At 41.3% G+C, this 22,068-nt stretch overlaps 2 protein-coding genes across 7 annotated transcripts in view; both read left to right on the forward strand.

Annotated features, from left to right (window-relative positions):
* Nucleotides 1-12,616, forward strand: part of ppp6r2b (protein phosphatase 6, regulatory subunit 2b) — a 38,630-nt gene extending 26,014 nt beyond the window's left edge. For 4 of the 5 annotated variants that reach the window (XM_060923159.1, XM_060923160.1, XM_060923161.1 and 1 more), the window contains 20 exons: nucleotides 252-438; nucleotides 749-886; nucleotides 983-1,048; nucleotides 1,780-1,889; nucleotides 1,993-2,106; nucleotides 2,421-2,544; nucleotides 2,742-2,894; nucleotides 3,017-3,220; nucleotides 3,560-3,624; nucleotides 3,707-3,822; nucleotides 4,905-4,990; nucleotides 5,260-5,357; nucleotides 5,585-5,636; nucleotides 6,609-6,736; nucleotides 6,900-7,066; nucleotides 7,271-7,436; nucleotides 9,328-9,392; nucleotides 9,473-9,659; nucleotides 10,832-10,909; nucleotides 10,989-12,616. In XM_060923159.1, coding sequence (XP_060779142.1) covers nucleotides 252-438; nucleotides 749-886; nucleotides 983-1,048; nucleotides 1,780-1,889; nucleotides 1,993-2,106; nucleotides 2,421-2,544; nucleotides 2,742-2,894; nucleotides 3,017-3,220; nucleotides 3,560-3,624; nucleotides 3,707-3,822; nucleotides 4,905-4,990; nucleotides 5,260-5,357; nucleotides 5,585-5,636; nucleotides 6,609-6,736; nucleotides 6,900-7,066; nucleotides 7,271-7,436; nucleotides 9,328-9,392; nucleotides 9,473-9,659; nucleotides 10,832-10,901 — 2,296 coding nt within the window. In that variant the 3' untranslated portion in view covers nucleotides 10,902-10,909; nucleotides 10,989-12,616. The remainder of the gene's footprint in view (nucleotides 1-251; nucleotides 439-748; nucleotides 887-982; nucleotides 1,049-1,779; nucleotides 1,890-1,992; nucleotides 2,107-2,420; nucleotides 2,545-2,741; nucleotides 2,895-3,016; nucleotides 3,221-3,559; nucleotides 3,625-3,706; nucleotides 3,823-4,904; nucleotides 4,991-5,259; nucleotides 5,358-5,584; nucleotides 5,637-6,608; nucleotides 6,737-6,899; nucleotides 7,067-7,270; nucleotides 7,437-9,327; nucleotides 9,393-9,472; nucleotides 9,660-10,831; nucleotides 10,910-10,988) is intronic. The other variant, XM_060923163.1, reaches the window with a different exon arrangement.
* Nucleotides 12,617-18,852: 6,236 nt separating this feature from the next.
* Nucleotides 18,853-22,068, forward strand: part of LOC132887675 (MOB kinase activator 2) — a 12,580-nt gene continuing 9,364 nt past the window's right edge. Inside the window, exon 1 of one of the 2 annotated variants that reach the window (XM_060923164.1) lies at nucleotides 18,853-19,244. In XM_060923164.1, coding sequence (XP_060779147.1) covers nucleotides 19,153-19,244 — 92 coding nt within the window. In that variant the 5' untranslated portion in view covers nucleotides 18,853-19,152. The remainder of the gene's footprint in view (nucleotides 19,245-22,068) is intronic. The other variant, XM_060923165.1, reaches the window with a different exon arrangement.

A 22,068-nucleotide genomic window follows, 5' to 3' on the forward strand; every position in this document is an offset into this window, starting at 1 on the left:
CCAGAATATACACTTTAAAAAAAAAAGTCATACACTGGGCTTGTTGCATGTAGACAGTTCATCAGAAGCTACACCTGATTCCACTTGTTCACTTAATTAGTCTTGTTCTTTTAATTGTTATCAAAACCACACTAAGACCCCAGAAAGTTAAATCGAGAAGCTTTTTTTTCCCTTCTTTTTCTCCACCTTTGTGTGATGAACAGGTTCACTGTGGTGCACATGCATTTCGTTCCTCTCTCTCTGTTCCTCAGGTACGCCAACACAGCGTGCGAGCTGCTCACGTGTGACGTATCGGTCATTAATGATAAAGTGGGCGGAGACGACTCTCTCCTGAACACGCTTTACAGCTTCCTGGAGCAAGAGCCGCCTCTTAACCCGCTCCTCGCCTCCTTCTTCAGCAAAACCTTTGGCAACCTGATCAGCCGGAAAACCGAGCAGGTGAATCATTTTATCGTAGGAGTTAGAACGGACGTCGGAGAATTGTGTTAACGTGTGAATAAGGGATAGAGACTGCGTAGATCTGGTCCTAAGCCCGGCCCGTGATCAGTTAGTGATGGGAACTCTGATTCTTTCAGCCCGAGTCGGATCATTTGACTCAGCTCATCAGTGAGTCGACTCTTAAATGACTCATGGTCATTTTGTTTTGAATTGGACAAACTGGCATTTTCTTTTCGTTTTATTTAGTTTAGTTGTCGTCTCTGCTCTGAGATTTTACCCTCCGCTTCGTTAACGCCATCTTGTCCTGCAGACGATCAGCTTCCTGAGGAAGAAGGAGGGATTTATAGCGTTGGTGTTGAAGCACATGGACGTGTCGGCCATGATGGACCTCCTGCTGCGCCTCATCAGCTGCGTGGAACCAGTTCAGCTCCGACACGACATCCTCACCGTGAGTCCCAACGCTGCTGCTCTGTACGGGGGAGAGACATGCTTTTATCTGTAGTTTGTTAAAACTGTACATTGTGTGCGTTTCATTCATTTTCAGTGGCTGGATGAAGAGAAGCTCATTCAGAGACTGATGGAGTTAATTCAACCTCACATCGATAACGAGGTCTGGCTCATTCCTCTAAATGACATTTAAATTTCATGTAATTATTATTTGAGTACATTTGAATATTAATGAGTATAACATGAGCACTACTGACGCTGTACTTTCATATCACTAAGTAAACAGGCTAAATTATTACTTTATTATAGACATTAATGTTTCAGGTTTTGTTATTTACCCAGAATTATATTTTCATGCTGCATAAATCATCATCATCGACTTGTTTATTTAAGCCTCGAAAATACGGTGAACCCAAATCCAGAGTAGCTTCCTGTTCACTACAGATGCTCACTACATAGGGCACTAGATATGCATTTGAGTTTCAGCCACGGGGGAGAAAATAACTGTGGTGATTGTCTGGAAATCGACTAAACTAATTAGAAAGTTGAAATAAAGAAATTTAAGAAATGCAAATTGTTAAAATATTTTTGACTTTTCTTTCTTGCATCAAGCAACACGTGGGTCACTGAGCCAAGAGAGAGATGTTTTAACTGGCGTTAAGTGTCTAAAAGAATATGAGAATTTAAATAGTTTAACATGGTTTTGGACCAGATGCAGTTATGTAAATGTTATGCAAATTTGAATTATAGTTAGAGTAATTCATTCTGACATCCACAATGTTTTATGTTCTGATTAACTGGGCTACAGACCAGGGAAAACTTGTGTGTGTGTGTGTGTGTGTGTGTGTGTGTGTGTGTGTGTGTGTGTGTGTGTGTGTGTGTGTGTGTTGACAGAGGCAGTCGAATGCGTCTCAGGCTCTGTGTGACATCATCCGCATGGGTCGTGATCAGACTGGACTGCAGGAGCTGTCAGATCCCGACCCCCTGCTCACCACACTGGAGCTGTAAGTGAGAGAGGGAGTGTGTGTGTGTGTGTGTGTGTGTGTTCTAATTTGTTGATACTATGTTTGTGATCAATTGAATTGTGTGTGTGTGTGTGTGTGTCAGACAGCAGAGTGTGGAATCTCTGTTAAAGAACCTATTTGACGGAGAGAAGAGTGAAGTCTGTATCGTTAATGGGACTCAAGTTTTACTCGCTTTATTGGAGACTCGCAAATCAGGGTGAGCAACACACACACACACACACACACACACACACACACACAGTGTTGCAAAAGGCACAGTTCAGGAAGGAAGTGTGGAGCAGTTAGTGAGCGATTCCACACTATGCCTAAAAGTTGAAAAAGAGAGTCCTCTGAAACACATGGGTCACTGACGGGGTAAGATCTTCTGTATGCTGGGTCAGAGGTCAGGCAGAGTTTCTGTCCAAAGCAACTGAAGTGATGAAAATGTGAGAAAATGCTTTCACTGAACACACAGCTGTGAACACGACCTTCACTTTGAGACTCTAAACTGTGTGTGTGTGTGAGAGACAGGGTGGAGCTGATAGATCCAGGATCTCAGGCTCTGGATCAGTTGTTTTCTGTAAACAACAGTGTTTTACTGGGCATCGAGCCGCATCTGAAGCACTACCGCCATCTACTGCTCGAGCCACCGAAGGTACTGTAGCGCACACACACACACTACATATAGAATAAACTACAGCTTTTTTTTAAACTAATGGTGTCAATCACAAAGCTCCACCCACTTTCATAGGTACATCTACGTGCCTGTAGCAGTGTAAAGGTAAAGTATTAAATGATGCTCGCTCTCTCTCTCTCTCTCTCTCTCTCTCTCTCTCTCTCTCCCCTCTACAGAAGTGCAGCATGTTGACGACTCTCGGGGTTCTGGAGGAGCCGTTTGGGAACGCTCGTCTTCACGCCTGCAGGTTGATGGCCGCTCTGCTCAACACTCGCGCTCCCAGAATGCACCGGGAGCTCTGCCGACTCGACATGATCAACCTACTCCTGGTGAGATCTCTCTCTCTCTCTCTCTCTCTCTCTCTCTCTCTCTCTCTCAATCTCCCCTCTTCTCCACATTTTTAAGAAAAACCCAAATCAGTAACTTGTCATGGCTCCACATGTTCCTGCAGGATCTGTTTTTTAAATTCACCTGGAACAACTTCCTCCATGTTCAAGTGGAGCAGTGTGTCTCAGCCATCCTCAACCAGACAGCACCGGACGGGATGCTGGAGGACAGCCCAGAGCCGAAACGACCCGAAAACACACACACGGACACGGCACACGCTCCGCACAGAGACGCAGAGATGTTCTCACACCAAGATCTTCTCACGCATGTAAGATATCTGAGCAGGTTCAGGAGGTGAAGGTGCATTGGGTAGAATGTAGGGTTTGAGGTGAACTAAAAAGAAAAAAATTGCACGTGATTTGACATGATTGAGTCACTTCTTCCATGACTCCGCCTCCTATCTGCACACTGTTGCGTAAAGCCCCGCCTCCTAGTCCTTCTGTTCTCATTCTACTGAGCCACTTATGACAAATTTCTTTTTCCCACACAAGACAAATCCTGCTTTCACTCAAACACACAAGTCAGATCTATAGACAGGGTTTGTATAGATTGGTGTTGCAAAACGTGTGTGTGTGTGTGTGTGTGTGCGTGCGTTTGTGCGTGCCAGCTGTTTCAGACCTGCAGGTTGATACAGCGGATTCTTGATGCTTGGGAGGAGAACGACAGAACACAGTAAGAGCTACGTGAAAACATAACGTAACATGGTCTTGGAGGCACTGTAACACACTAATGTCTCTGTGTGTGTGTGTCCCAGGTCTGAGGGTGGCATGAGGAGGGGCTACATGGGGCATCTGACCTGGATAGCGAATGCGTTGGTCCAGAGTGTGGAGAAAGGAGCCTCACAGGGTCACATCACGCAGCTCATAAACGGTACGAACTGAACGCAATCCGCTCACTTACCGAGGAGCTTGTGTGATTTATTTTATTTTTTTATATAAAGGGATTACAGCATCCTGTTTAAATCCCTTATTTCAGATTAATAACTTGAAAGAAAGTAGTTCTTGTTTAAAAAAAAAATCTATAAATACACCAAAGCCTAGCTGTTCAATCAGGACAAAAGTAATGGCACCCTATAAAATGAGGCTGTATCTGTGGTAGACGACACGCTGCAGTGGCTGAGCTGCTTTACTGGAAGGTTTCGTGCATTTTCACTGTTTAGTCAGCATTTTGTCATTTTCAACTCTTGCCACTTTTCCACCAACAGGGTATGGGCTCCATTCTTGTTTGCGCGCCAGATTTTGACCTGTTCAGAGCATTTCATCCAAAAATAAATTGGTCTGGAACCTGAAAAGTTGGTTCTTAGCTGGAACCAAAATGTAACTGGTTTATGCAGTGGGAGCCATGATGACATCAGTGGGCGTGTCCTTAGTTTGGAGAGGAAGCAGAGTGCAGTAATGGAAACATCTTCAGAAACATGGACTGAAAATAAACACCTGCAATAACATAACGAAAGCTCGCAGGTAATCGATGCACACCACCACCTTGCTACTGTTTCCTCCTGTTGTGCCACGCCCTCTGTTCATCATGCAGCCTTGACTACAACGGTTCTGATCAAAACTGGTGAAAACACAGGCTGGTTCTCTAACTGGCACCAAGGCTCTAAGAATCCTGAACAGAACTGGTTCAAGAACCCACTCCCTGTTGGTTGAAAAATGTGAACTGTGAGCTCTACCTTTTTTAAAATTTATTTAAAAAAAATTTTTGTAGGCGGGGTTAAACATACAGTAAACATTCTGTAACGTTAATGCATTTCGATAATTTTAATTTATGGCTGATTCAACGTACACTAGTGCATACGGAGAAAATCAAACTTTCTTTTTTTTAAATAATTCTGGGAGAAATTTTATTTTGGTTTGGCCACGAAAATATTTAAACACAATTTTTGCTAAAACATGTTGCTCTTTAATGTGTGTGTGTGTGTGTGTGTGTGTGTGTGTGTGTGTGTGGTACAGATCTACCTGAGGATTATGGACAGCGTTGGCAGAAGTTTGTGGATGAAACATTAGCGGAGACAAACAAGAAAAACGCAGTGGATCTGGTAAGTTAAACAAACCCAGAATAAAGGATGTGAAGGAGGAGAGCTTTAGATCAGTGTGTTTAATAAAGGTACAAATTTATATTTATCTGTTTGACTGACTTTACAGTTTAAACATGATCCATCTTTTTTATTTATAATTTAAAATGAGTCAGTGTAAAGTTCTACAGTCTGAATGTTAGTGTAATTCTTAGTGAGTTTGATCCTCAGATGGTGTGTGTGTGTGTGTGTGTGTGTGTGTGTGTGTGTGTGTGTGTGTGTGTGTTTTTCAGGTCTTTTCTGACTACCAGATCCAGCAAATGACAGCAAACTTTGTTGACCAGTTTGGATTTAATGATGATGAGTTCGGAGAACACAATGATGGAATAAAGTAACTTTTTTTCTCTTCCTCGTTATAGATTTTTAAATCGTCCCGAACCCCTGAGCCTCAGAATGAACGAGTCGCACCTGAGCCTCTGATCATTTAGTGTCGACTTCTGTTCAGTTTTAGTAAATGTGACTATGGCACCATCGGTTTATAGTAACAGTGATCAGTTTGGTGTGTGTGTGTGTGTGTGTGAGTGAGTGATCAGGTTTCTGTATCTGTTTGTTTTTCAGTGCAGCATTTAATCGTGTCGGAGGGATGAAGAGTAACCTGGTGGATGAAGGCGTGAGTCTCATCTTCTGTTCTAAAGCTGGTGTTTAATTAAAGTGTGTGTCGTCTGTGTTCACACTGCAGTGTTCACTTACAGCTTCAACTAACACTAAACGGGTCGAATAAAATCCAGTAAAGTTTCCTTTAAGGAGAAATTTATTTAAAGGAACTTTTAAGTTTTCTGACATTTTCAGGACCGAGGAGTTTACACTTCTTTAGTTTCTCAGGAACACGATGAAATAAACTGCATTATTTATTTTTATTATTATTAATTTATTTTTTCCTTTTTAACTTGAGAGAGAAACCTGCGCGGCTGGCGATGGGGACGTGTGGGTTTTATAGCTGCTGTAACGTCCGTGAGAACGGAGAGTCAACAGCGATAAATGGAACTCTGAACAAATAAAACCTTTTGTTCTCAAAGAATGTAATTGTTGGTAAATTGCAGTGTTATAAGAGGAATAAAACACTTGGGTACATGCTGTAATTGGAAATTAATCAACTTCATAATGATAACGGTAGCTCAACTTCACACCACCTCAGTGTTTGTTTTCCCAGAACAGCATGCACACACGCACACTTTATTTACTTTCAGATTATTTATGTTCTATTAAATGTTATTTAATACTGTAAGTACACACACACACACACACACACACACACACACACACAGTGCATAAAATTGTTTAATTTATAAATTATTTAATGTCACTGTTTAATTGCATAAGTTACAACCAAAGTAATTTAAATAATTTTTTTGATTGCGCTCAGATGGGTTTGTGCTCTAAACTTTTCTTTACAGTGTGAACGTAGCTTTGTGAGGCTTTTTAGACTTAAATTATTATTTAACATTGTGTTACATCACGTATCGTAGAATAATGTTCAAGTATTGTGATATTTGTGATCTCACTCTCCTCTACAATCAACATTTGTTTAACATCTCTGGTATACAGGGATACACCTGATTGTGTGTGTGTGTGTGTGTCTCAGCTGAGCGCAGGAGCGTTTCAGGCCTGCACGAAGGGGAAAATCCGTCCGTTTGATGATGTGGATGAGGAGGAGGACATCTGGGAGGACAAAGAAATCAACTATGCAACACAAGTGAAATCCAGAACCAGGTCAGTTTCACATGTATTTTTAATTCTACAAAAAATTTGCATTTGTTCTGTCAAAATTGGAAAAATTACATCACTGAAATGCACAGTTTATATTAAAAAAAAAAAAAAACCTAAGCCACATCCCAAATTTTGAATCGAAGTTCCGTGGCTTTTTGCTCGTTAGGTTTGGTGTGACCTCGACCCTGAATAGTGACCTTGAGGGCGGAGCTCTGAGGCGTTTAGGGTCACCTGATCTGGAGTGTTTTCCGGACTGTAAACAGGTTCTGGACAGCAGCAGGAGTGAAGACTCTGACAAGGACAGCAGCCTTCCACAGAGTGAGCAGTGTACTGGTAACGCTTTAATTTCTGGAAGGAGTCTCCAGTTCCAGCACTCTGTAACAGTGAAGCTGTAACTTTTAAGATGACTTTACACTGCGTGGATTCTCAGGAGCATAAAACTTTATGGGGACATGCTGTTAATGGACAATAATCAACTTCAGGGTTTCTCTCTCTCTCTCTCTCTCTCTCTCTCTCTCTGTGTGTGTGTTGGAGCAGGTCCGGGTTGGGTGGCAAGTTTTGAGGATGATTTTAACTTTAAGGCAGACTTTGCGGGCGTGGCCATCGACAGTGGCTCGGGAGTATGGGGCAGCACCGCGGCGCCACTAAACGACAGCGAGGATAAAGGCTGGGCCACGTTTACGGACTTCCAACCTTTCTGCTGGTGATGTCACTCTTTTTTTTTTTTTTTTGGTCATGAGATCATTCCCACATGGTTATAGTGAATGATGTAGAGCAGCAGTGATCAAAATCAAGCCTCAGGGGCAAATGTGTTCCCGTCCCCATGGGTTTCCTGTCCGATTACGTCATCGGAAACCCTTCGGCCAACACATTGCAGTTTTATCTTTCACCTGAAGGTGGCAGCAGAGTGTATTAATACAGCTAGCTACATCACAAGAGCTTTTCCCCCCACGACACCTGCACATTAATTTACTATTAATTTACACCCAGTTCACAATTTAATTCAGTTTATAACATTTTTTTTTAGAATTTTTACTTTTATTACAAAAAATGCACCATTTTATTGTCCTATTCTTTATCAACTTCTTTTCTTAATTTAACAAAATGATTTTTATAACCAACCATATTTAAGAAGAAGAAGCCTTTATTCGTCACATGCACACTTCAAGCACAGTGAAATTCATCCTCTGCATTTAACCCATCTGAAGCACTGAAAACACCACACACACACACACACACACACACACACACACACACACACACACACACACAGAGCAGTGGGCAGCCACACCAAAGCACCCGGGGAGCAGTCAGGGGTTCGGTACCTCACTCAAGGGCACCTCAGCCCAAGGCTGCCCCACGTTAACCTAACTGCATGTCTTTGGGGGAAACCGGAGCACCCGGAGGAAACCCACGCGGACACGGGGAGAACATGCAAACTCCACACAGAAAGGCCCTCGCTGGCCACGGGGCTCGAACCCGGACCTTCTTGCTGTGAGGCGGCAGCGCTAACCACTACACCACCGTGCTGCCTTTATTTATACGTCTGTAAAGGCTGGAGTAAAATATTAGCCATTAAGTCAAATATTCCTTTTCTTAAAAAAAGTTAATAGCAAACATTTTCTCAGTAAATTTCTGAACATTTTGTTCTGCTTCCATTTGCGTCTCTCTACAGCCTGTTGAAAGCTAAAGGAGAGAGAGAGAGAGAGAGAGATGATTTCTCATTAAATCTGTGTGTACACGATCTCCCAGCAGCTCTTTCACACTTTACATGCGTTTGTGCTCTTGTGGCATTAGAGCTGTTACTTCCACCTGCAGTGAAGCCACGCGTATTCCAGCTACTGTACATTATTGCGTCCTCTGCTGTCTAAACAACACAATTACAGCGAGGAAAAACTAAAAGATTTTACACAGCCTGTTAATAATCACCATTTATTATTTAATTTCATTGATTTGAATCGTTATAAATTTGTATTGTGATTTATCATGACACTATCGTTACATATTGAAAACCGAAACTAAAGTGGATTTGCAACCAAGTATTAAAAATGTAAATTTAATTTGATTATTAGTCTGTCCTGTTGCTTTTGGTCAGGGGGCCACGCCCAATTTGGATGTTAATTCCCTTAAAGCTGCAAGTCTTCACTTTTGAGCTAATGTTCATTATTTCATTTCAACTCCATATCTACTCCAGTATAGTGTGTGTGTGTGTGTGTGTGTGTGTGTGTGAGATGTATCTATATTTTTATGATGTGGTCTGACGTGGCACTTTTGAACCCTCTGATTTAAAGGTTTGTCCTCGTGCTGGTTAGATCACGGGGAGATGATGATGATGATGATGATGATGATGATGAATGAAAAAGCTGCTGCTGTTTTGTGTCTCTTGTGTGGTTTTATCAGAGTTCATGCAAATTATATTCTAATAAAATATCATTTGTAGTTTTTAATTATTTTAAACTTGGCAAAAAAAGTTTATCCAAGTTAATTTTTATTTATTTATTATTATCTTGTGTGTGTGTGTGTGTGTGTGTGTGTGTGTGTGTGTGTGTGTGTGTCAAATGGAAATTAAATGTGTGTGTGTGTGTGTTCTGTAGCTCAGACTCTGGCGCTCGCTGCAGCTCTCCTGTCGACTCGGAGAAACCGAACCAAGATGAAGATGGTGAGATCATGTTCTGATCTCTGCTTCTTCTGCTCTGATTTACTCCATTTCCATTGTGTGTGTGTGTGTGTGTGTTGCAGTGAGGGGCTCAACAGCGTGTGTATGGAGTGTGTGTGGAGCAAGGAAGGCTCCTCTGGTGGCGTCGGACAGCAGCTCCAGCAGCTCGGACAGCGAGGAGGAGGAGGAGGAGAGAAGCGACTCTACCGGGGACAAGGAGAACATTACGGTCACTACGGAGAGCAAAACTGAGAAAACACTCTTCAGCTGGTACACACACACACACACACACACACACACGCGCGCGCACTATTACGAAGTCTTCTATTTCTATAGAAACCAAAGCCTTCTGGTGATCGTTTCCTACAAACACGTGAGACACAGAGCTGCAATTTCAGTGACCTTTGAATTGAAAGTTTCTCCATTTTATTTATTTATTTTATTTTTCCAGTTCTATATAAACTTGCTATGATGCCGGAAAGAAGCGAAATATCTAAACTATCATCTTGAATAATTCTTTACACCGTGTGTGGTCTGATGTTTCTTCAGTTCCCCTCTCACAGCTTTAGTTCGGAGCTGCAGTTAATTCCCAGAGTCTGCTTTCATCTTCTCCTGTAATAAACAACCTCTCGTTAAATGTACACTACCGTTCAAAAGTTTGGGGTCACTTTGAAATGTCCTTATTTTTGAAAGAAAAGCACTGTTCTTTTCAACGAAGATCACTTTAAACTAATCAGAAATCCACTCTATACATTGCTAATGTGGTAAATGACTATTCTAGCTGCAAATGTCTGGTTTTTGGTGCAATATCTCCATAGGTGTATAGAGGCCCATTTCCAGCAACTCTCACTCCAGTGTTCTAATGGTACAATGTGTTTGCTCATTGCCTCAGAAGGCTAATGGAGGATTAGAAAACCCTTGTACAATCATGTTAGCACAGCTGAAAACAGTTGAGCTCTTTAGAGAAGCTATAAAACTGACCTTCCTTTGAGCAGATTGAGTTTCTGGAGCATCACATTTGTGGGGTCGATTAAATGCTCAAAATGGCCAGAAAAATGTCTCGACTATATTTTCTATTCATTTTACAACTTATGGTGGGAAATAAAAGTGTGACTTTTCATGGAAAACACAAAATTGTCTGGGTGACCCCAAACTTTTGAACGGTAGTGTATATAGAGGACAAAGTTTGAAAGGAAGTAGCGGAGATCGTTAACACCTCACACTGTTGGCTCCCTTTGCTAAGCTGAGTATGTAAAATATAAATCCCGTGGACTAGCATGTGTTTAAACTGTGTTTAGTTTTAAACATAGCATTGTATATGGTATACTGTAGCTACTACAGGCCACACCCACTCATTACACGCCCATATGAGTGAGACTGTACCGTGTGCGTATGAGCTACGTGTTCCTGACCCGCTGTTTATTTCCTCCTGAACGTTTCAGTGAAGCGGATGATAAATCGTCAGGTTTTGTCGCCGAACCTCCTCCGGCGAAGGAGCTGAAAATGGACTGAAGCTGAACGTGAGTACGCGAGCGTCAGGTCATGATTTACGCGTTTACATCAGACTGTGCGTTTTTATCCTTCTGTATCTCTCTTCAGGGAAAACTCGAGCATTCATGGTCCAATGAAAACACTCTCGGAGGCTCCTCCTGGTGTTTGTGACATCACTGCCCCGCCCACAACAACAAAAACAGATCCATTTCCATTGAGTGTGTTAAAGTTGTAATTCAGGATGGAAAGACCTCGGAGTGTTTCTTCTCTTTCTCCGCTGTGATTGGTAGAGAAGCAGGCTGTGGCTAGAGGTGTAATAATGCAGTTATAAATGTATATAAACATAAACGAAGCTGAAATCTACAGTTAGTGTGGATTTATCTTACAGCTGCGTGCACTGGCTCTTTATAACACGGTTACGCGCCATGAAGTGTAAAGTAACACTGGAGCCTCGGACAGGTTTCTGATGCGTCCACACTGGTGAGGTCAGAGTTTATGGTTCCAGTTTGATCAAAACTGAACTTTTTACACTTATTTTGCAAGTTCTGAGCACATTTATGAACCTTTGATATAATTTAATAAACCCTCCCACATGATTCTTGTTTGTTCAGCTGAGGTACAGGAGTGTGTGTGTGTGTGTGTGTATATTGTGCAAAGAGCCGATTACAGAGAACGAGGAGCTTTAACACATCAAAAAGGAATGAGTGAAACAATTTATTTTTAAATGCATATATAAAAATGAGTAAAATACTTGAATTATTTAGGAACAACAAATGAAAATGATAAAATATTGAAACTTAAACCTCCCCCCCCCCCCCCCCCCCCCCCCGGCTTTTTTTTCTTTTGTATTAATTTTGTATTTAAGGTTATATTTTAATGTCTGTGCTAACCATGAGAAGAAAAAAGAAGTCCCAGTTATGAGTTGATTTATTTTTTCCTTTTGTAATACATTGATTTGTGTCTGTGGTGTTTTGTTTTGCTTTTTAAATTTTGATTCGCTTTCTTCTCTCATCACTTTTGTGACCCTCTTTGTCCTCCATAGAAGAGACTCTTAGTCATTTAAATGAGCTTCTAATACAAATTGCTATAAATAAACACCATCCCACAAAATCTGATTTTTTTTTTTTTGTCCTGGTTATTTTCTTAAAGTCTTTAAATACCAGTACAGAAGAAATAAATGCAAAATGTTAATGAATATTAAAAATGGAAGGGGTCAAAACTTTTGCACTGTGCATTATTGGGGGGGTGCTGTGGTGAAGGTGAAAAGTGTATATTAGTGCTTCATAACACCGTTATAAAGGACAAACTGATCTGAATCAGTCAGCTGGAGCTTAAATTAAATAAAATCGATCATTTAATGAATGTGTTAATAGATAAATTAATAAATTGTAAACTAATGTTTTAAAATAAATTAACATCTAAATTTTTCATTTGAAGTGCATCAAATTTTTATAAAACGGCTCCACAAATTAAAATAATAAATGAAATAATGATACTTTTTCAGTGCAGGACGATGACTGACTTCACTGTGGAAGTTTTATCGAGCAGTTTTATAGGCGTGTTATTAAAGACAAAACAACTTGCAACATAAGAATAAAAATGAAGGTTGTGATCTTTCCTGTTGATGTGTAAACCCTTCGGAGCTGTGAGCGGAGACTGAAACGTACGCAGTGGTTATAAACGTGTTATAAAGACCCAGTGTAGGTGGCCCTCAAATAAATCAATGTGCAATAAGGTCTTATTGTGTAGCTGTGTTCATTATTCCCGTGTGTGTGTGTGTGTGTGTGTCATTGGGACTTGGTGTTTTTTTAGAAATATTTTCTTTCACATTTTATTTATTTGATATCCGTCTTTCTCAGACCACTGCGTCACTGAGAGACCGGTGTAATCACTCTGTAACGGTCACGGCCCTCGTTTACACACGGCGACATCACCATGTTAATGTTACTGCTCACCGTTTTGTGTGTATGTATGCACACACTTTTTATGAACATTGTAATGATGAGCTATGACCATAGAACATGCTCATCTCTCATTGGCTGGTGTGTGTGTGTGTGTGTACACACATCATCTGCTTAACCCTTAAACCCCTGACTCCAGTCCACTGCTTAATGCACAAACCTTTACTACCTTTAAATTACTTGGAGTCTTTTTTTTTTTTAGAACATTACGGGACTTTGTGGCAAAATTTATCATATATCACACTCACATCTCACTCTGTTCATGTTTTCATCAGCTGTTAGAATGAAATGGTTAACTGTAAATATAAACATCACATAAATAATCTCAAAATGCATCGTCAGTGTGAGTGAATTTAGAGGCAATAATTTTGAGGCGGTATTTCAGTGGCTTTGCTTTCACTACCGACACACACACTCTGCTTTATGTTGTGTGAATTTGCACATCTCTCAGCTTGTTTGTTTTAGTTATTACACTTTTGAAAACCTGATTCTTGAAGCCAGAAGTTACGTGATGGTGATGGAGGAGGAGGATTAGTACAATGAAGATGATTATGATAATGTGGATGGCGGTGATGACAGCAGTGATGTTGATGAGGATGACGATGACCCTGAGGAGGAGGAGGAGGACGGCGACAGCAGCAGCAGTGCAGGTGGTGCCTGGGATGACCCTGAGGAGGATGATGGTGATGAACATCAGAGATGTTCCTGAATGTGAGTACTCTAAACAGAATGAATGGATCATGTGTTCCAAACACATCCGGATATAAACAGGACGGCTGGGTTTCTCAGTTTTTAGTTTTGTTTTTGTTCATTTTTACCAAAACCATTCACAGTTTGAGACTGGAGGTGTGCATCAGGTCAGATCCCACGGGACAAAACAAAAGCTGTGAGCACAAGCATGAGGTCGGATCTGAAAGTCACATGACGACAAACAAAGACCACGTTGGTTAACGTGAACATGAACACGACCACGAAGGGCAGCGTTAATGTGAAATTAATGTAAATGTGACTCACATTTGTGATTCATTTACCTGTTCTGCGTCGTGCTGGATTAAATTCACCTGCCAGGTGGTTTATATTTTGAGAAACAGAACTGACTAAACTTGGTAGAAAACTACAAATCCACCTGTGTGGACCTCCACAGCAACAACGGGGGGGAGAGACCTCATTAAAAAGAAAAATCTGGTGCGCACACTATAATTTTCCATTTTAACAAGATTTATTTATTTTTTAGTCTGATAGAAAAGTCCATGGTTTAAAGTTGTGGGTCCCCCCCACACACACCATTTAGGTTTGAAGACAATTAAGCAAAAATTAGTTTATGCAACATTAGAGGGTTTAGTTTGTTTGCTGGTGTGGGGGTGGTGGGGTTGCGCGAGGGTTTTTTTTGGGGGGGGGGGCCCAAGGTCTGTAGTAGTAACAGCTAGAAACTTGCAAAAAAAAAAAAAGTCCTGACTGTGCGAGTGGATTATAGAAACGTTCCCACACACACCTCCAGTTGAGGCTGATGATGAAGTGGAGTGATGTAGCGAAGGTCGAGGAACCATCAGAGCCTCAGCTCTCGCACCGCTCATATGGCGACTGCTGCAGGTTTCAGTGTTTTACAGAGACGGCTTTTAGAGTTTGTATATAATTAAAATAAGTATCTTCTGGTGTGGGCCACGCCCATCTTGGATTCAGATACAGATGGTGGCACTGTGTTGCTCCTAATACTGATGAATGCCAAGGCCCCCCCCCCCCCCCCAAATATGGTGTGTGTGTGTGGTTTTTTTTAAAGATCAGATGTAATATGTACATCATTCCCTTCTTTCTGGAAAACAGGTTTCTTTCCTTTGTGTTGCGTTCAGTTCCTCACTCGTTTACTTCAACACTGCCTTCTGATTTATTTATTTTTAATGGTGATAAACTCCCCCCCCCCCCCCCCCATCTCTTTATCCTGTCTTCCAAATTCTGCACCCCCCCATTGCAGCTTTTCTTTTGGCGGTGCGTTTACAGTAGCATACGACTTACTGTTTGTAAAGAAAAAAAAGGTACAAAAGCCGTAGTAAATATTCTGATGCATTGAGTGATTGTAGCTGCAGTCGTGTGGTTTTACTCCATTCACTTGATGAATTAATGTTATTAAAAAGGTATATGATGTAAATTACACTTACTGCTCTGTTCTTTATAATGTATTTCGTTTTAAGTTTCTGCTCCAACCTCATCCTGGAAAACTGTGTGGAAATTAACGAAATTAACCCTTTCCATTCCTAAATGTACTCAAGTCCAACCTTTTTTTTTTTTTACAGGTTGTCTTAACAGCACTTTTTTTTGGGGGGGGGGGGGGGGTTCATGTTATTGGATCTTCATTACACTGTGTTTGTATAAATCAGGGTTATAATGTACCTGAAAAAATAAATTGTGTGTGTAAGTAAACAAATAATAATCTGGTTGCGTATTGTAAAGTATCTTCTGCCTTCAGCTTCTGTGTTTTATTGTAAAATGACTCTCTGGTTATTATTTTGTAAATTATTATTTATTATTATTAACACAATCCTGTTCATTTGGACTTTTAATCAAATCAATAAACTTTACAGATGTGGGACAATGTTGGATTTTATTTTCTTATGGATGTGAACAAGGGTAGGAAAATGAACATCTTAAAGCTCTGACTGTGAGGTGGATTTAAACCAACTGCAAGAAAATGGAAAAAAAAATCTTCCCAGTTTCCTGAATTTTCTGAATTCCTTGTAATTCCAGGTGGGCGGGGCTAAAATGAGGGGCGGTAGCTCATGGAATGCTAAAGAATCAGATTTTCAGCCTTAACCTGAACATTAGGGATGCCTTCTTTCCATCACTTTTCACCAAATTGTTTGTTGCCATGGAAATGCTACTGCCAATTGCGCTCGCTCTTTCTCTCTCTCTCTCTCTCTCTCTCACACACACACACACACACACACACACACACGAGTCCAATTTCACCAAAGTGTCGCTCCACTGTTTTTTTTTTTTATAACGATTTTATGAAACCAAACAGTTTTTGTAATGTTTAGCTGTAAATCAGTTATAAACAGGAATAAAGAACCTTTTTAAAGAACTGTTCAAGCAACAAGAAAGTTTATCCAAATGTTAAACTCTGAACAGATTCTAGATATTAAAAAGAAAATAATGTGCAATTATTTGGAATATGTATACACATACTTGGGGGGGGGGGGCTCTTCAAGGGTTACTTCTTATAGGAACCTTTTCTGATAAACAGTTTGTGTTTTTCATCATACTGAAGGATCCTTAAAAATGTTCTCATGTTGCTGTGTATCAATATTTATCGTTAATTTTAACCTGTTAAACTCTCAGGATCCTTCTGTTTGGGGGGGGGGGGGGGGGAGGTTATCATCTAAAACCCTGAAGGACTTTTCTGCTTATCTTCTGGTGGAACCCTCAGCGTTTCTACAGTATGTTCTGTGTAAAGTTCTACAACCAAGTTTTTTCCATCAGAAAGAGGTTTAAAGTGGAACTTTTTTTGGAAGCTAAGATCCCTTAATTATCCAATGGATCCTTAAAGAACCCTTTTTCCCCCCTAAGAGTGTACCAACTCCTGACAGGTTCTAGGCAATAAGAAGAAAATGATGAGCAATAATTTGGATTTTTGTACCACAAACTTACCCAATCAGTACACACACACACTGGTTTTATTTTTAAAGGGGGGGGGGTTCTTCAAGGGAGTTGTTGGGTAATTAAGGTTTCTTAGCTTTCAAAAAAGGAGGAACACTTTTCTGATAGGAATGTCAAGCCAAGTTTATTTCTATAGCGCTTTTAACAATAGACATTGTCACAAAGCAGATTTACAGAATTTGAGTGACTTTAAACATGAGCTAATTTTATCCCTAATCTATCCCCAATGATGAAGCCTGTGGCGACGGTGGCAAGGAAAAACTCCCTCAGACGACATGAGGAAGAAACCTTGAGAGGAACCAGACTCAAAAGGGAACCCATCCTCATTTGGGCAACAACAGACAGCATGACTATAACATTAACAGTTTTAACATGAAGTCAGTTTCGGTGATGTTATAAACTCTTCATTGATGGAAACTTGAGTGCAAAACTGTTCATGACAACTGCAGTCCTAAAGTTAGCAAATCAACTGTAGTCCTCAGCCATAAAAGCATTACTGTAAGTGTCCAGAGCGTCCTCCAGGTGTGACTTTCAACTGTCCTCATGGGGCCGTCCTCCACAGGAGCGATGTGATGAGACTCCAACCAGACACAGGGCACCAGGATGGATCAGGCAGGTCCGAGGAGCAAAAGAGGTTCAGCATCTCGATCCCAGGATTGACATGTAACTCGGGGGGGGACACAGGTTGTTAGGTATGCCCAATGTCACCTGAATAAGTAGGAGCAGTATACATATTGCACTGAGTACAAGCAGGGACTCCGGCAACTAACTATGACATCATAACTAAAAGGGGAGAGCCAGAAGGTAACACAGGCATGAGGGGCCCCGGGACATAAAGCAGCAGCCACGTACTACACCGTCAACAAACTCGAGTGAGCAAGCGAGTGGGGACTGACAGCATCCATACATCCCAGTTTACCAAAACACTCTGTCTGAGGACCCTCCAGATCTACACCTTTACCTCATAAACACCATTAACACAAGGCTTGACTAAACAGATCTGTTTTCAGCCGAGACTTAAACGCTGAGACTGTGTCTGATTCCCGAACACTACTTGGAAGGCTGTTCCATAACTGTGGGGCTTTGTAAGAAAAGGCTCCGCCCCCTGATGTAGCCTTCACTATACGAGGTACCAGCAGATAGCCTGCACCTTTTGATCTAAGTAGGCGTGGCGGGTCATAGAGGAGCAGAAGTTCACTCAGGTACTGTGGTGCGAGACCATTCAGTGCTTTAAAGGTCAATAGTAGTATTTTATAATCAATACGAAATCTGATTGGGAGCCAATGCAGTGTGGATAAGACAGGCGTGATGTCATATTTTCTAGTTCTAGTAAGGACTCTTGCTGCTGCATTTTGAACTAACTGGAGCTTGTTTATGCACTTATTGGAACATCCAGACAGTAAGGCATTACAGTAATCCAACCTGGAGGGAACGAAAGCATGAACTAGTTTTTCCGCGTCATGTAGTGACATTAAATTTCTTATCTTTGCAATATTTCTGAGATGAAAGAAAGCTCTCCGGGTGATGTTATCAATGTGAGTTTCGAATGAAAGACTGGGGTCAATAATCACTCCGAGGTCTTTTACTGCTGCACGTGAAGAAACAGAAAGGCCATCCAGAGTTACAGTGGAATCAGAAAACTTACTTCTAGCTGCATGTGGTCCGAGTACAAGTACTTCAGTCTTGTCAGAGTTAAGCAGAATGCATTTTATTATAGGGTTCCCCCAGAAAGACGACTGAAGAACCCTTAAAGGTTCTAAATTATGTCTATGTTAAGTAAATTAAATTATTTTGCTGAAAAAAAACCCACATGCATTAACTCCTACACACACTTGAGGGGGAGGGGAGATGGGTTCCTTAAGGGTTCTTTGGATGGATAATGATTCTAGCTTTCCAGAACCTTCAACAGACAAACAAGGAATTTAAGAGCTCATTGTTTGCATGTGAATAAAATGACTATAGACGCTCTACTCTTCAGAGTGTGTGCAGAGAAGAACCTGTATGCAGATAAAACCCTTAACCCTCCCAAGAACCCTCGAGGAACCCTTTTTTCTTAACATGATATAATGCTTCTGTTTTATGAAATATTAGATGCAGATGGAGATTTTTCCAGCATAACGGAATAAAAAGGAAGGCAGGAGGTGAAAATATTTCTGACATGCACACTAAATGGTTTCGATTTCCAGATGTGCTCCGTGTTGTTGAAGAACCTCAAATGAATTATTAGAACGTGTAGGAGACAATGGCGCTCCTAGAGGAGAGAGATGATGTGTCAGGAGGGAGGGATTTCTCAGGGAAAAATAGGAAGAGCCATGTGTTGGGTTAGGGGGTGGGCTTCAGAGTGTGTGTGTAAATATTTTCTCAGTACTTGTGGAACCTGTCTGTCTGCTTTGTGTATGTGTGTGTGTGTGTGAGAGAGAGAGAGAGAAAGAACAGCCTGGGGTGTTGGGGAAACGCAGAGGGAAAAGACAGAAGGACGGGAGAACTTTTACACACCTTATGTGGACTTGATATGGACTGAAATGGAGTGTGTGTGTGTGTGTGTGTGTGTGAAAACATGAATCTGTGAGGAGGTCCAAGGCGATTGTTGTGTGTGTGTGTTGAGAGAGAGAGAGAAGTAGAGGAGAGAAGTTGTCTCATGGAGAGGCTCTTCTCTGGCTATGGGGGGATGTCAGAGTTTTATTGGCTCTGGGGACGAGGCCTCACACACTCTGACTGCGGAGAACCATGGAGACATCAACACACTGAAACTGTGAGTGTGAACACACACACACACACACACACACACACACCCCTTCCGAAAAGAGCGAGGATGTGTGTTTATATCTTAGTGAGACCACATGCCATTTCTGACAGTTTTGACTTTGTGGGGACATTCTGCTGGTCCCCACAAGGAAAACTGTGTGTGTGTGTGTGTGTGTGTTTAAGAATAAAAAACCAGAGCATTTATTTATTATTTATTGTTCTCTTTTAAGAACAGTAGAATCATTCTCTTTTCCTCCCTGAGGTTGGAGTTAGATGTTACTCATTAATGAATGAATGTGTCCAAAGAAGGTCCTCATAATGATAGTAAGATAGTGTGTGTGTGTGTGTGTGTGTGTGTGTGTGTGTGTGTGTGTTGCAGCATGCGGCACCTGTTTATAGATAAACACTTCTCTGTGTATTTACATACCGTGTGCAGGACAGGAAGTGAGAATAAACGAACAAATAAAGGTGTGTTATAAAATATTAGCAGTTTTACCCCTGAGTTCTGGACTCTGATTGGTTCTAATCAGGTGTTGATTAATTCTTTCGAACAGCAGCCCTGACTGTAGTGCAGCTGCACATCACAGGTTTATTTATATTTAATGCTCCTGTTCTAATACGTTGTAGTTTCCATAGTGGCAGCTCGTTCACGGGGACGTGTGCAGCAGACGCTCCATGTAAATCATTTGATATGGTGGAGTTTCCTGTAAGGAGGTGTTTCTTTCACGTTTATGGAAGGAGTCTCCAGTGTCAGGGTTCTTCAGTTCAGTCGTCTCATTCAACATAGTCTTTATGGTTCTGTGTCATCAACCTAGAAAGCGTTTTCTGTTTTAGGAAGATCTCGAATGTTCTATACTCTTAGAAAATGTTGACACCCTCAGGGTTCTTTTTTGTGTCTCTGGTTGAATCATTAAAGGTTCTGTGTGGAACCTGATAAGTTGGTTTCCCTTTCAGAAAGGGTTCTAGAACCCCTTTGAGGTTCTATGGAACTGGGCCCAAGATGGTTTTCTATCATAAGAAAACTGTAATGGTTCTATACTCTTAGAAAAGTCTTTGTTGCTTTGTTGTCTCACTGGTGGAACCCTACTACAGTTGGTTTCCCTTTCAGAAAGGGTTCTAGAAGCAGCATTATCCCTTTATGGTTCTATGGAACTGTGCTAAAGGTACCTGAGAGAGGTATCCCTATCAGAAAAGTTTGCAGTAGAACCCTTTCACGGAATCTTTGTACTGTTCTCTGGTGGTTCCTTAAAAACATAGGAAAATCTTGAAGGTTCTACACTCTTGGTTGTATCCCTGGAGGAGGAACCCTGTGTTCTAGGGTTACACATACACTCTTCAGATATGTAGAACCCTTAAATCTACATCAGTTGTTTCTCAGGAGGAATGTTTAAAGGTTCTATGTGGAACACAATGATGAAATGTTTTCCTATTTGAAATGTTTCAAAGCCCTTTTTATTAGAAGAACCTAAGAAGATTTGGTTATTGAGAGAACCCTTTCCTGGAGTGTTTGGTAGTTTAGTAATTAGCTTGTAATATGTGGATACTTTGCATTAACACTAATAAGACAGTTGTTGCCATGGTTACTAGGGACCACACTAGAACCCAACCACAGACAGGGGCGCTAATACTAAGAGAGAAGTTTTAGTTGGTTCTGAGTCTGTAACACTTTGTTGCCGGTTCACAAACTTCCTTATCAGATCAACGCATTTCCTCCGAAGTGCTGCCACATGGTTCTGCACCGTCAGTAACCTCCACGCTGTGTTTCTGTATCTGTGAATCTGCACTGAAATGGTTCTAACAGAACCGGGTGTGACGTGGGGAACTGCTGCTCCACTCCATCTCCGTCACCACCACAATTGCTTCCTCATGTTTGGCTTCGATCCACAGATTGACTTCCACATTTTGTGTTCCTGAGATCACTTTACAGCCGCGTGGCTTCAGTCGGAGAACCGTGTGCCTCAGAGGTGGACAGAAGAACCGTCACTTTGTCATCTTTGGTCACAGAGATGTATAAATGATCACTTGATGTAACTGTGGTGAACGTGGTTCTGCCTACCAGCTACAGTATGAAAGCCAAAGCAAACAGAACGGCATCCAAGTTAAACACTTGGCAGAATATGCACCCTTTCTGTTCCTCCGTCACTAGAACCAAACATCCAGCTCATGGGAAAGTCAGTTTTCAGCATTTTGTTTCAGATTTACATGGAACATTTTCAAGATCTGCAAGTAATTTATTAAATAGGTCCATCTACTGGTAGCACCCTGATTCTAGCAGCTTTAGTCTCTCTCCATGGGAACCTTGGTGAGGTTCTTCTTCTCATAGTTCCTAAATTCATGGCTCTACATTCTAGAAAACTAGAATCATGAACCATCCAAAAAGCCCCTTTAAAAGATCATCTTAGTTCTAAACCCTTTCTAGAACCCTTTGGTTTGTTTTAATATGTACAGATGGTTCTTCTTGAGCAGTAGATATAGCGTGGGCATTCTTTAAAGCTAGACAGCCTTTCGATTTCATAAACTCGGTGAAATTTAGTTCCGTCTGAAATGTGGTGATTGTGATATCTGTTTATTTCTGTAATATCTCACAAAATATCAGGCCATTCTGTGGCTGGGAAGTTATTTAATTTGAGGGGATTAAAGCAAATAATGTGCATGAAATCGCTCGCTTGGCGCAGTCAAGCAGACAGAGGAAGTCCGTGTGCGCATGCGCAGGTTTACCTTCTTCTTTTGGGTTTTACAGCAGCTGGCATCCACAGTGTTGCATTACTGCCATCTACAGGTTTCCCTTTGAGCGTGCACTGACAGTTCCATCATTCTGTCGCTAAACGAAC

This window comes from Neoarius graeffei, chromosome 6 (genome assembly GCF_027579695.1).
Source record: "Neoarius graeffei isolate fNeoGra1 chromosome 6, fNeoGra1.pri, whole genome shotgun sequence".
NCBI classification, from domain to species: Eukaryota; Metazoa; Chordata; class Actinopteri; order Siluriformes; family Ariidae; genus Neoarius; species Neoarius graeffei.